At 47.9% G+C, this 14,109-nt stretch overlaps 1 protein-coding gene across 2 annotated transcripts in view; it reads right to left on the bottom strand.

Moving 5' to 3' along the window:
- Positions 1 to 14,109, bottom strand: part of CNNM2 (cyclin and CBS domain divalent metal cation transport mediator 2) — a 166,799-nt gene that overhangs the window by 8,255 nt on the left and 144,435 nt on the right. The window contains exons 5-7 of one of the 2 annotated variants that reach the window (XM_004050029.5): positions 7,636 to 7,729; positions 4,510 to 4,575; positions 436 to 620 (exon numbers count right to left, since the gene is read on the bottom strand). In XM_004050029.5, the coding sequence (XP_004050077.2) occupies positions 436 to 620; positions 4,510 to 4,575; positions 7,636 to 7,729 (345 nt within the window). The remainder of the gene's footprint in view (positions 1 to 435; positions 621 to 4,509; positions 4,576 to 7,635; positions 7,730 to 14,109) is intronic. The other variant, XM_004050030.5, reaches the window with a different exon arrangement.

Below are 14,109 nucleotides of genomic sequence, written 5' to 3'. Positions count from 1 at the left end.
TCTCCAAAAGTCATCTTTATTTCAGACCAAGATGAGTACTCTGACTGCCCGGCAGAAGACAGAGGTGGAGCCTTCCCCACAACCCTCCAAGTCTCCTGACCTCAGCCTTCCCAGGGCCAGGCAGGGAGCCACGCACCCAGGAGCTCTTTGAAAAGGGGCTACTCTTTTTTCCAGGATCTCTGGCTCCCATTCCCTGAAAGAGCCACATTTGATTTGGCAGCTCATTGGATAGAACCAAGAAGATCAACGTTTTTCTCAACCTGAGGCTTGGGCACAGCAGACGAAGACAGGGTGTGTAGTTGAGAATGGAAGGCAGGGCACCCACAAAGTGACAAAGGGAGAGTTCCGAGGAGGGCAAGGAGCAAAACAGACAATTTGCCAGGGAAGTTGACAACTAACTGCCAGGTCCAGCCACGCTGCACTCACGTCTCTCACCTTAACAAACTGCAGATCCGAAAGGGCTCGCACCGAGTAATCGGGGATGTAGACTTGGAGGAGCGAAGAATTGAGCTGGTTATTGCTGCTCCCCAGTGTTGGTGTGACGGCGTCAATCCGGTCGCTTCGACTGAGAGAGTCTGAGTGATTCAAGCCACATGGGCGAGGAGGGGACTTATTTTCACCTGGAAAAGGAGGGAAAAATCCAACTGTTTAAGTGAAGTAGATACAGCCAATAAAACCAGTTCTTTATTTTCCAAATTAAAAAATACTAAATGCCACACAAGCCCAGCCAACTGATTCCAGATGTCTCGGCCGCACAGTACGCCAGAGGGTCTCCTATGTGTGGCGGACTCGCGGGCTTCCCTGTACCAGCAGGCTATGTCCATCTCAGCTGCTTGGCCCTGTGTATGTGACAGACACAATCCTCCCAAGTCTCAAGCAGCAAAAACCCTGCACTGTGTGCCTTCGTGAGGAACATTCCCGGGTACTGTGAGATGCTCAGGCGAGGTTGGGCCAAGGCCCAACATGCAGAAGCTGCTTGATATCAAAGGTAGGCTACGAAGAGGACAGCACTTCATTACTTTGCCAGAAGTAAAAACAAGGGACTCTTGAGAATATTAATAAATCAGTATGTATTATAAAGGGATCAAAATACTCATCTGCTCATACCATACCCTCTAGCTGAACCTATTATCTTCGTCTCTGACCCCAGTAAAATCCCCCATCAGGTAGCCCGAGGATGTCTCAGGAATTCAAGAAAGCTAGAAGACACCAAATCCCTAACGAGTTTGAGCAAGTTATCTTGGGCGCTAGAGTCTTCAGTGAGGTTTTGTAGCATCCTTCCCTTAAAACAAAGTGGAAGGAGTGCCAGTCTGGGTGTTGTTGCTCTTAAAGGGAAGTTCACTGTGGCTTCTAATGGAAACATCATTAAAAAATGCCCTCTCATCAAGGCTTCTTTCACTTTTTGCTTTTCTAACCAACTACTGCAGATAGGAACTGTGTGCCCACCCTGGCCAGGTCTTGAATTGCATCGTATCACAGGATTGGAGGGGACCAATTCTCCCATCTGACGCTTGGCTCCTCTTTGCAATGTGTCCCTGACAGCTGCCCTCAGAGGAGCTGGCCCTTGGCTGCACCTGCCCTTCGGCTATCGGGAAAGTTTGTCATCGCGCCCATCCAAATGTGCCTCCCTAACTTCAGATGACAGCCTCACTTCCTCTGTGTGGAGCTTTAGTACCTTTTCTTTCTCTGCTATTCAAAATAGCCCTTAGATAGGTGAAGAGAGCAATGGTCTCCTTAAGTCTCTTCTCTAGGATAAATCCTGCAGCTGTTCATCTCACCCCATCACCGTCTTAAAACAGGACACCCGGAACAAAACATAAGTACTCCAAGAATCTCCAGTGATGAGTTCACTTTCTCCTAATATTTTTTTCTTTTTGAGACAGGGTCTTGCTTTATCACCCAGGCAGGAATGCAGTAGTGTGATCTTGGCTCACTGTAGCTTCAACCTCCTGGGCTCAGGGGATCCTCCTACCTCAGACTCCTGAGTAGCCGGGACTATAGGCGTGTGCCACCATGCCCAACTAAGTTTTGTATTTTTGGTATAGATGGGATTTTTGCCATGTTGCCCAGCCTGGTCTTGAACTCCTGAGCTCAAGTGATCTGGTCGCCTCAACCTCCCAAAGTGCTGGGATTACAGGCGTGAGCCACCGTGCCTGGCCACTTTCACCTAAAATTTTTGTATCTTAACTCTCCCTCCAATTGTCAAGTCATGAACTAATTCTCCATTGTTAGACAAATTAAATTCAGAGTGGCAGTTCCCCTTGTTTCCATTTCTACGAGAACAAAGCAAATTAACAATCTATCAGACTTTTATATTTAGCAGAATAGATCTTTGAATAGGTGACCCAATTTTGCTAAGTTTCAGATTCTTTATCTGTAAAATGTGGATGATGGTACCTGGTACCCTTTTGTTTTGTTTTGTTTTGAGACAGTCTCCCTCTCGTCACCCAGGCTGGAATGCAGTGGTGCGATCTTGGCCCACTGCAACCTCCACCTCCCAGGTTCAGTCAATTCTCTTGCCTCAGCCTCCTGAGTAGCTGGGATTATAGGCATGCACCACCACGCCCAGCTAATTTTTTTAGTAGAGACGGGGTTTCACCGTGTTGACTAAGCTGGTCTTGAACTCCTGACCTCAGGTGATCCACCTGCCTCAGCCTCCCAAAGTGCTGGGATTACAGGTGTGAGTGCTGCACCCAGCCCTGGTACCCATCTTATAAGGTCTGACAAGGATTAAAAATAAGATCACGTACAAAGTGCTTATCTGACAACAGTAGGTACCCCATAAGTGAGCCCAGTTGGCATTTTCTATTCGTTCTTGTCAGCTTCCTCCCGGACCTTGCCACCATGCGCCCACCCCATGACCAAGGTTTTGCACATGCAGTGACTTCACCCAGGGTGACAGATTAGTCCTTTTTTTGAAACGAGATCTTACTGTATCCCTGCGCTTTGGCCACCAATCTCATCACCATTTCTAGATACCTTTGAAACAGTGTTTGTGTGTTAACATTTGAAGGCTATAAAAACAAAACATTTCAAGGTACTTTGCTTGTCTGAGGCCTCCTGCAGTAATTCTGAGTCTCCTGTTTTCTCCTGAGAAGGATTTTAGGGGGATTTCTCTGATCTTCCAAAGCATCTAGACTCAGTCTGCTTCCTCTCGCCCCACTGCCCTCTGTTTGTGTGAGTGGACCCTCTCCTCTGCCAAGAGCCTGATGCCTGGCCGCATGGCCACCCTCTGGAGGAGCAGGCCCTGCCTTCCATGTCCCTTTCAACAGCTCGATGGGCACCAGCGCGAGCAGAGGTGCTGCAACCCTGAGCTTCAGCCCACTGCTCAGAGCCTCAAGTGCCATCTTACTTAAAATATTAGTAATAATAAAGGTCCACATTCTTCATCTGAAGCCCTTGGGGGCCAGAGAGATGTTTGAATTCTGGAAGGTGATACAGTCCGTACACCCCATGTTACATACACCACCAGCAATTCTGGGGCAGCCCTAGTCCGCAAACACATTAACTTTTGGTGAGACGGACGAGGATTCACAACAAGCAGAGCTAAAACCGTAGTGGCTGACCCCCAGTTCAGGTCAGGTTTTGTGGCCAAATTTATGTTCCAAAGTTTTATGATAGTAATTATGGAAAAAACTCCAAAGATAAATATAGGAAAATTGTGTTACCAACTAGGAAATCCCAGCAATTTTAATTAAAGACAGATTAAGCCTTTTCCCTTCTTTTCAATGGCTGGACGTATTAGTTAGGACTGGCCACCCTCTCCTGCAGGGCAGTCGGCAGCAGCGGGATAGGAATGTGCCGGGTGTTCACTCCAAAACAAAGTCAGGTGGCAGGGAGAAGCGGGGTCACCTGCCTGGTGGCGGGGAGAAGCGGGGTCGCCTGCCTGGTGGCGGGGAGAAGCGGGGTCGCCTGCCTGGTGGTGGGGAGAAGTAGGGCCGCCTGCCTGGCGGACAGCAGAGGCGCTCGCGCTCCACTCACACGGATGTGGGAAGAACCCAGGATACAAGAATGTCGTGCGCCTGTGTGGATGGGGTATTTTTCTTGCTTACCAAGAAGAGTTCACAGCTCTCAGGCCTTTGGCAAATGTGCTCTATAAAAGCGGCCTCAGGGTTTGAGGCCCTCAGGGCCTCTGCAAACTCCACACACCATGACTTGCTGAGGTCAGAATAAGAACCAAGAACAGTCCCCTACTGCTGACCTGAAAATTCAAGGTCAGCCACAAGGGCAGGGAGCGCTAACAATCCACGCCAGAGCCGCCCTCCCTTTCCATGCTTCATGGCTACTCCTGTGCATGGTGACTTTGCGGTGTTCTGGACTCTCCACCTGCTGTGGCTTATGCTTTCCTGGAGAGCTCGCTATAAAGTTACGGAACCTTAGAGCTTTAGCGCTCCAAGGAACACTGAAAACAGCCTGTCCAGGTAAAGGGAGCAGACCCAGCCAGCCAGGCGTGATGGGGGGCAAGGAAGGCAATCAGGAGAATTACGGAAAGGAAGCATGCAGAATTACCTGGAGAACCTGCTGCTAACAACTCTGTTCTGCTGACAACAAAGGTACGAGACAGGGACAAAGGAACTGAAAAATGGAGAAAAACAGGGTGAGATCGCATCAAAAGGCAAGAACAGAGATCTCTGTAATCAAGGGACAGGAGGGGATACTTGTTCTACCAATACAATATGAGCATTCAGTTGCAAAAATGCAAGTCGGTATGGTATTATAGAAACAAAACAACACACACTGCTTTCCAGGAAGAGGAATACAGGGAGGCCAAGATCAGGAGAAATCCTACCCACGAGTTTGTTACTAACCAAGAAATCTCTTAAGCCACTAATAACCAATTGGGGTTGATAGCTCGAAACGTGCTACTCTTAAGGGCTTAAATCACCAGTAGCTGCGCAAAAGGGGAGCTCGATTAGTCAACTGCCCTAAGAGCCTGACCCAAACCGCTGGCGCCTGCACCCCAATACTCACTCACTGCACAGCCTACAGCTCCCCATCTGTGCAACTTTAGCTCATTTTAATTTTGACCTGAAGCTTTGAATTGTTAGGAACGCTTTCAAATCTCAACATAGAGGAAAGTAAGTAAAGAACGCATACACAGATTTCTTGGGAATGCAGACCAGAGTCATCCTCATCACCACTTACTCACTGCCCCATCAGATTGAAAAGTCTCAGAACATGAAATGTTGAGCAGGAATCACACCTCTGGGGCAGGTAGGTCTTAAGAACTGATTATTGTCGGTTTTCCCCAGACAGCGAACATCAAGAAACAGAAACTTTACCTTGCGATATCTGTACTAACTGTGCCTCTCAATGAATATACAAAATCCCAAATCTTAGTTGTAAAGTTAAGTAAAATACTAGGCTTTGGAATAGGTAAGATGCCATTAATGAAATCCCCCCCCCCCCCCCCCCCCCGCTTTTTTATTTTGAGATGGATTCTTGCTTTGTCACCTGGGCTGGAGTACAGTGGCGTGCTCTGGGCTCACTGCAACCTCCACCTCCCAGGTTCAAGCGATTCTCCTGCCTCAGCCTCCCAAGTAGCTAGGACTACAGGCATGTGCCACCATGCCTGGCTAATTTTTGTATTTTTAGTAGAGATGGGGTTTCACCATGTTGGCCAGGCTGGTCTTGAACTCCTGACCTCAAGTGATTTCCCCTTCCTTTTTAGCAGTTCCAGACTCAGAGGGCTGCTCACCACATCCTCTTCTGAATGAGACTTGTCCTTCCATTACAGTTCAATAGGAACTGCGCTGGTATTTATGTTTCAGGAACCAGTAATTGGTAGAAATGTACAACCCACTCCTAGTTTCTTTTCAAAGCCATCTTATAAATCTGGTTCTGCTCACCTGGGGCTAATTTGAGGTCAGCTGCCAAAACTCATCACAGTCAGGCACCTTTCTACTATACTCACATTTACCCTCATGCTTTCAAGGGGACGAAGCACTTGTGTGAGGATCACTGCATCCTAGTCTTCTAATAATCACATGAGCTGGTATCATTATATCCTCTTAACAAGGATGAGACCAAGGGCCTCGCTCAACACCACACGACCTGCCTGTGATGGAACTGAAGCTATAACCCAGGTCTTCTCATGCCTAGGTAAGAGCTACCCTGTCTCTCTCACTAAGCAGTGAAAACGAAGGTCACCTTCAAGTTTACAACAGAAACCTACTCATTAAGTAGAGTCAGACAGGCCCATGTTCACAGTGGGTGTTGGGTGTTGGTCAGCAGTTGACAGTGGGGACACTGTGCCTCCAGGACTCAAACACCTGCACGAGGATAGTGAGAAGGGGCATTTGGGGCAGAGGAAGTTTAGAAATACGACAGAATTCTTGACGTCTCAGTGACTTTCTAACTGAAACATCTTTGGGTTCCTCAGACTACTGGGTGGAGCAGTCGATGAAGACCAATGTCACAGAAACAGTCTTGTCTGGAGGCATCTCCTCCCCTTGGAAGCCTGGCTTTCAGGAATTCTTTTAAAATGGGTTATTTTTAGGTTTGAGGTTTGTAAATGAAGTTTCCTAAAACCGCATATCATTTGGTGTTTTTGCCACAAGGTGGCACCCCAGCACCTCTGTCGACCTGCCCGACCTGTTCGGGCTGCCTCAGGTATTAATAGCAAGTGTGTGCGCTCTGCCAAGCAGCGCCATCCCCAGAGGCCAGCAAGCCACCAGGTATCTATCTGTGTTCATGTCTGAGAGCACATCTGGCTGGCTGGCATCTTGCAATCTTGTGCTCAGAGAACTGTCAATCCCCCATGGCCACCCACCCTTAACTGGCTGACTCGCCTGGCCAGCTCTCCAGACAAGAGCCGGCCACAGGCAGTCAGTATATAGCAACAACCTCATTCGTCCTCAGAAACATGCAAATTAAGACCTCCCAAACTGCTAACATTTAACAGACTCAACAATACCAGGTGCTGGATGCAGAGCAACTGGAATTCACACAGCACAGGTTGGGAGTATGCAGGTACATCAGAGCTGAATCCAGAGGCACACCCTCTGACCCGCAGTGCCAGTCCCAGGTGTGCACCCAGCAGAAATGGACACACGTTCACCCAAAGACATGTATAAGAATGTTCAAAGCCACATATTGACAGTAGCCCCAGACGGGACTACCCCAATGTCTATCAGCAATGAAAGGACACGTGCACTGCTGTGTATTCACACAGTGGCATACTAGACATGGCAAGAGGAAATAGTGTGATCACACACAGCAACAGAGGTGATGTGACAAGCACGACACAGAGAAAGGAGCCAGCCTCTGTGTAACATACACAGTGTCTCCATTTATGCAAAGTTCAAAAGCAGGCAGAATTAGGCTGAGAAGTCAAGAAAGCAGTTACTCTGGGGGACCAGTGACTAAAAGGGAGCGTGATGGGAGTTCTGTGGGGCTGGTAACGTCCTGTCTCTTGGTCTGGGTGCCACTTTACACGTGTTCAGTTTGTGAGAATTCATGGAGGTATATACTTAGGATTTGTGCAGATTTTCTGCATATATGATATACTTCAAAAAAAAGTTCAAAAAGGAAGTGAATGGGGTCAGCTGGCAGATACAGAAAGCAAGATGAAAGGAGAGGGGCCTTACTTCCTAACACGTGGTCCTGCCCTATGCGGCTGGGAACCAAACATACCTGGAGAGGCTGTCAGGGCCATCACGCCATAGTATGAGAAGGCGCTCGCTTCAAATTTCATACCTTCTTTCCCAGCTTCAACTTCCACTTTCCCCTGTGGAGAGAAAAGGCAGGTATTTTCAGTCCAGTTGCAAAAGCCTACTGGCACACTCTGTACAATATTTGGTCCTTCCTTAGATTTTTGTCTGATTTCTTTTCCCAACACTATCGAGGGAGTAAAGCTTCAGCTCATCTTTCCCACTGAGAGGAGGGGGCTCATTCGCTTTAAATATGAAAACTGGATTTGGCTGATTATACAGAGGTGACAGTGTAAATGTGATGTTTATTTTTTAAATAATTCTTATATTAAAAACTTAAAATACAGTTTTCTTTGTAGAGATAGATCTCCTTATGTTACCTAGGCTGGTTTTGAACTCTTGAGCTCAAATAATCCTGTCTCACTGTCTTGGCCTCCCAAAGTGCTCCCAAAGGGATTACAGGCGTGAATCACTGTGCCTGGCCTGTGATGTTTACTTTCTGTGAGTCCACTTAGTATCTTCCCAATATCTGTAGTTCTTGGATTCTTCAGGAGGCCTCCAGCAATGGAAAGGTGGTGCTCTTGCTCCATCAGTGGGACCAGCACCAAGATGATGCTGGGCGATGGCTGCCTAGGCTGTCCAAGGAGCCAGGGCCGGGGCTGAATCAGGGTCAAGGGCCGACATGGTTTGTGGCCATGGAACAGAGAGGAATAACCTGGGTAGAACCCACTCTGTCTCACGAGCACGGTGTCCTGACCACTGAGCAGACCCCTCGCAGGCTGGTAACTTGCTGTCTACACTCCTGGAGGCACTTAAATTCCATGGGATTTTTCTCCTGTCTTGGAAAAGCAGTTTGAAGAAAGTCTCCTTCCATTAAAATAAAGTTCCCCTCTCCTCCCCCTAAGATTTTCCCTTTTCTTCACTTTCGCTAACTTGTCGACAACTTCTTCTTTACCTTGATGAGTTCTTTTGGGACAGAGTGTCTTATTCATCCCTGGAACCCCAGGGTCCACTATAATCCCTGCATGGTAGGTGCTCATTGTGTTTTCTGGGCTACTGAAATGATCTAAGTCAGTTTCACTTCTAGTTTCTCAGGCCAAGGGTCAGAAATGCTCTTGTTCCCATTACTACAACTGTGTGAGGCATCCTTTATAATGGGTGAACAAAAATTAAGATGCCATGTATTGAAAAGGAATTGTGCTAACACATCAGTGTTTTATGAATTCATTTAATGTGCACAACTCGATGCAGCAGACAAATCATTCCCCTCCTACAAATCAGGGGAGGGGGGATCAGCAAGACTTAGTAAAGAACAAGCTCTTCATCAGGATGCTAGGAGGCTGGGAGCAGTGGCTCATACCTGTAACCTCAGCACTTTGGGAGACCGAGGCAGGCAAATTGCTTGAGCCCAGGAGTTCAAGATCAGCCTGGGCAACACAGCAAGACCCCATCTCTACAAAAATTAGCCAGGCATGGTGGCGTGCACCTGTAGTCTCAGCTACTTGGGAGGATTACTTGAACCTGTGAGGCAGTGAGCCATGATCACGCCACTGCACTCCAGCCCAGGCCACAGAATGAGACCCTGTCTCAAAGAAAAAAAAAAAAAAAAAAAAGATGCTATGCCACCTGATGCAAACTATCATTTTATATTAAGTTTCCAATTACAAAAGCTCTTTCTTGGGCCATTGCTTCAGGAGAAGAACTACTGCCTCTCAGGTTTTCCTGCTCAACAGAAATGAAGGTTCACCAGTCCCTAGCCAATTATCTTGCCGTATAAACTTACAACTCCACCCATGATATAAAATCCACCTGCAAATGGGCAGGTGCTACAAACCTTCCCCACACAGGCAGGGCCCTAGAGATGACACTGTGGAGTCGGAGATGACAGCCGTCATCCCCCACGGGCTGACCATGCAGCAGAGACAGGTGAGCACATGAGAAGCAACAGCCCACATGGCACACAAGAGCTCAGCATGAGGAAAAAGACATTGGGAACAGAAGCTCCCAGAAAAATCTTACTTCTTGTTCTTATATAAAGACAAATCACATACAGGAAGGAAAAGCTGCGGATGACCAAGAGAAGGGGACAGCATGAGGGAGGCCCAGGGTGGCGGCAGCGGCCGGCCAGGCTCTGGGTTTGCAGGGAGGAGTGAGGGCACATCTGGAAGGCAGCTGGGTGAGCAGATCCCCAGGCAATGGGCTGGCGGGGTTGGGTCCTGGGTGGAGGAACAGAGTCTGCTTCCGCGAGAGTGGCAGCCACAGGCCTGGGGAGGGAGTGCGGTAGAGAAGCTATTGATAAGGGACCAGCATGATTCGAAGAAGCCATCAGGGAGACAGGAGTATAGGAACCAGAGGCCCATTGGGAGGGGCTGAGGAACAGGGACACCACGAGTGGGAGAAAGAAGGTCTGGAGAGAGGTCAGGGCTGGAGACGGGGACCTGAGACAGGAAAAGGACCGAAGCGCAGCCCGTGACTGAGAGCAGGAGGGAAAACTGAAACCATAACAGGACCATGGCAGAGCCTGACAAGGGAGGCCCAGACCGCGGCACCACGGCAGAAGAGCAGGGGTCAGGAGAATTCCAGGGGCAAGGACAGTCAGGGCCTCAAGGTGCTCAAGGCCGCCGGGAGCAATCACTGACCACAGGCCACTGGGGGCTGCAGGAGGCTTTCCTACCCCACAGAGGAATCAGTGGGAGGACAGTGGCCCCGGCAGGAGAGGGACAGGGAGCAGGACGTCCCCATCTGTGGGGCCATGGGAAGGCTGTTGAAAATTCAGGACTCTGGGTGCTGGGGAAGTCCCTGAAGTAGGGTCCCTTCAAAGAGGAGGGGAGGAACAAGGTTCAGAGATAGCAACACACACAGGAGTGGCCACGGTACATGTCTCCCCAATTCCGTGTCCATCTCTTCCTGAACTGACATGTATGTGCTGGCTGCAAATGTCTGCTTTGTAGTTTGTAACCTCAAGAGTGGCTGCGTGACCAGCTCTGAGCCTGACCCTCCATGCAGGAAATCAGGAGGAAGAGTCAAATGTAGTGGAGCCTCATGGTGACTTCCGTTCCTGGGGGTCTCCAGTTATCTGGAGCATTTGTTGTACAAGTTACAGGGCCTTTTGTGTTGTGTCCCTGCAGACAGATGCCAGGTCACTATTCTTTGGAGATAAAACTGTCAGGACTAGTAGGGCAGACACTACCAAAACAAGACTGTAAAACAGAAAACCGTACATCTTTTTTTCTATGTAATCCATAGGTTCACACCATCTGTCTCTTGGAAGCATGCGGTGGTTCCACTCTGAGGCCTGAAGCTCTGCCTTGCACACTCAAAGCAGAGATTCCCAAATTACCGACTCTGGCTCCGGCCCTCGGGCGTTCTCATTTAACAATATAGGTGAATCTGGGCATCAGGATTTTATTTAAAAAGATTTCCGGGTGATTCTAGCAAGCCACAAACTTTGGGAATCATTGCTTTAAGGCTCTGTCTGTGAACAATGGCCCCAGCCCTGGAAACTGTGTGCCCTGGCCTCTCAAGGGACTCCCTCAAAGGCAGTGTAGCTGAGTCAACTGACTAAGCAAGCGCGGCTGCAAGACTCAAAACTCCAGACCACTGCCATTCCAGCTGATGCTTCCTCTGTCCTTCCAGACAGGATCCCAGGCAGGGGAGGATCTGCCATCTTCCCTCTGGACTCCATCTAGTTGAGATCCATTGCTGCGGGGTGGATATGCTAGCTCAGTGATTCCTAGACATTTCCATCCTAACGGCCAGTAAGACGCACCTCTACAGAGACAGATACAGGGAAAGATACGGGGTTGCCAAATTCTTTTTTCATAAAGATGATTTTAAAATTTATTTTTTTCAGACAGGGTCTTACTCTGTCGCCCAGGCTGGAGTGCAGTGGTGCAATCATGGCTCACCGCACCTGCGGTGAGAATCCTGCAGCCTTGAACTCCTGAGCTCAAGCAACACTTGTAACTCAGCCTCCTGAGTAGCTGGCACTACAGGTGTGCACCACCATGCCCAGCTAATTTTTCTATTTTTTCATAGAGACGGGGTCTCACTATGTTTCCCAGGCTGGTCTTGAACTCCTGGCTGATCCTCCCTCCTCAGTCTCCCAAAGTGTTGGGATTACAGGCATGAGCCACCGTGCCTGGGCAAAATAAAGGTATTTATTTTAAAAAACACAACTATTGCCAGGCACAGTAGCTCACACCTGTAATCCCAGTTACTGGGGAGGCTGAGGCAGGAGGATTGCTTGAGGTCAGGAGCTCAAGACCAGCCTGGGCAAAACAGTGAGGCACTGTCTCAAAAAAAAAAAAACAAAAAACAAAAAACAAACAACCAGCTATCTACTGTTACCATCATTTCATAAAAGACCAGACATTTAACCCCTCAAATTTAGAAAATATATCATTTCAGAGTAATAGGTCTTCAAACTGAATACACATAGCTTTATGAAAAGCTCATCGCAGCTGTCTTTATTTTCTCATTCTGCCTCAAACTGGCAAAAACTTTGTTAAAATATCTCAGCACTTAGGAAGAGTTATCACATTAGAGTAATTTTACTTCATATAAAGTTGCAACAGATTAAAGGGTACCTGCAGTTCTTTCAGTTCTATAATAGCATTCTATGACTCTACAATTCCAAGAGTTGTCAAACCTGCCCACCCCACTACATCCCTCTCTATAGGATTTAAGCTTTTCTGGCAGGCAAGTTTTAAAAACATCCAGTAGACATCTTATTCATTTACGTGTTAGTGGTTCCAAAAAACATTCATTTTCAAATAACCTACCAGTATACAAATTAGGGCCCAGGAGGAGATGGCTTACCTGGTTCGAGATTAATTAGGTGTCTTTTCAGATAACAACTTTTTCCATATAAGGAAGCTACATATTGATTTTACTTTTGAAACATCTGTAAGTTTACTCTAGTCGAGCATATCACCAAAAAAACCAGGACAGGACATGACGAATTCCAAGAATTCCCAGAGGGAAGTAGGGCTTCACGCTTATAAACTGACGAACTTGGAAGAAGGCCTCACTGGACCAGCAAAGTTGGCTTCCTGAGTAAAGCATCTCTCACAGCATCCTGCCCTTCTTTGGACAAAGGTATCAGATAACCTCTTCTCAAAGTTTCTAAGTGTCCACAACCTACTCAACAGCCCGTGCCATGCCTGGCTTCAAAGTGGAATCCTAAACTTCCCTAGCCAGCGTGGGCACAACCACACTGGTGCAAACAGTGCCAACCCGGGATCAATGCATGCGGCTCCAAGGCGGGACTTCCCCATGCGCCACATGCTGAGCAGCCACCTGGTCTCCCACTCACCGTCTTGTTTTTTAAATCGCCATCACAAAGTATTCAGGGGGGCCTGACTCCTGAAAGCAGGTGATGAGATGTCAGGGGCACAAAGACTGGGTTGTATTAACCGAGAGAGGAGTTGCAGCACCCAAAGATGCCCACTCAAAGCCTGGGGAGACCTGGTGCCCCGACACTCTCTAGCAATGCTTTCAATCTGGAGTCTGCGATGGAATGGCCAGACTCAGCAAGTTTGCTAAATTTACTTTTCTAAACATTGATGGTCAAAATTAATTTAGACACATTTTGGACCATCTGACTGACCATTTTCCAATCAAGTGCTACCACCAGATGTCAGTGCCAGCACCCGCCTTGGCCACTCTGGTGCCACGTGGTATTACTTGGAGCATCACAGCTAAGCCTTGCTACTGTCAACTGGGAGCTTGCTGGTAACGCAGCATCTCAGACTCCACCCCAGACCTACTGAAGCATTCGTTTCATACTGAAGGATCTGCATTTCAACAAGACCCACAGGTGAATCCTCTGCACATTAAATTCTGAGAAGCACTGAGCTAATCAGTAGGGAACAGAGTGGGATTTAACAGGGAAGTAATTCAGTCACACCCAGTGGAGGCCAAATAATAGCACGACACACTGTAGAAACATTCAAAGTAGCTCAAATTTGGCAAAGGGCTGGAGGGTGCAGACATCTTGGACACACAAAGGCCCAGGTGTGCTGAATGCAAGGGAGCTCGAACGGCAGCAGCCCTCCACAGCCCTGGGATGGGGCCCTTCCGGGTCAGCCAAATATCATCTACACATTGAGAATTTATTCATTTGATAGTTTGTTTTGGTTTATAGTTATATATAAGAGTTCTAAGCAAAGGAATCTTATACCTAGTCAATTTTATACTGACATATACTTAAGTAGTATAATTTTAAAAGTTTCAATGCTGGGTGTCCAAGTAAAATGGGTGTGTTATCTGTGCTTGACTCAAGATTAAGGATCCGTTACTGCACTAGGGTACACAGACCATGCAACTTAAAAACCCATGAGGAGGTTGCTATTAAAAGCTTAAATTCTCCTTCCTATCAGGTGAAGGGTGAAGGCATACTAAGTATTTCAAGGGCTGTATAAATTTTAAGATGCCACCTGCCATACTCCACAAG

Source organism: Gorilla gorilla, chromosome 8 (genome assembly GCF_029281585.2).
Source record: "Gorilla gorilla gorilla isolate KB3781 chromosome 8, NHGRI_mGorGor1-v2.1_pri, whole genome shotgun sequence".
Lineage (NCBI taxonomy): Eukaryota > Metazoa > Chordata > Mammalia > Primates > Hominidae > Gorilla > Gorilla gorilla.
This window is presented reverse-complemented; position numbering and strand designations above follow the sequence as displayed.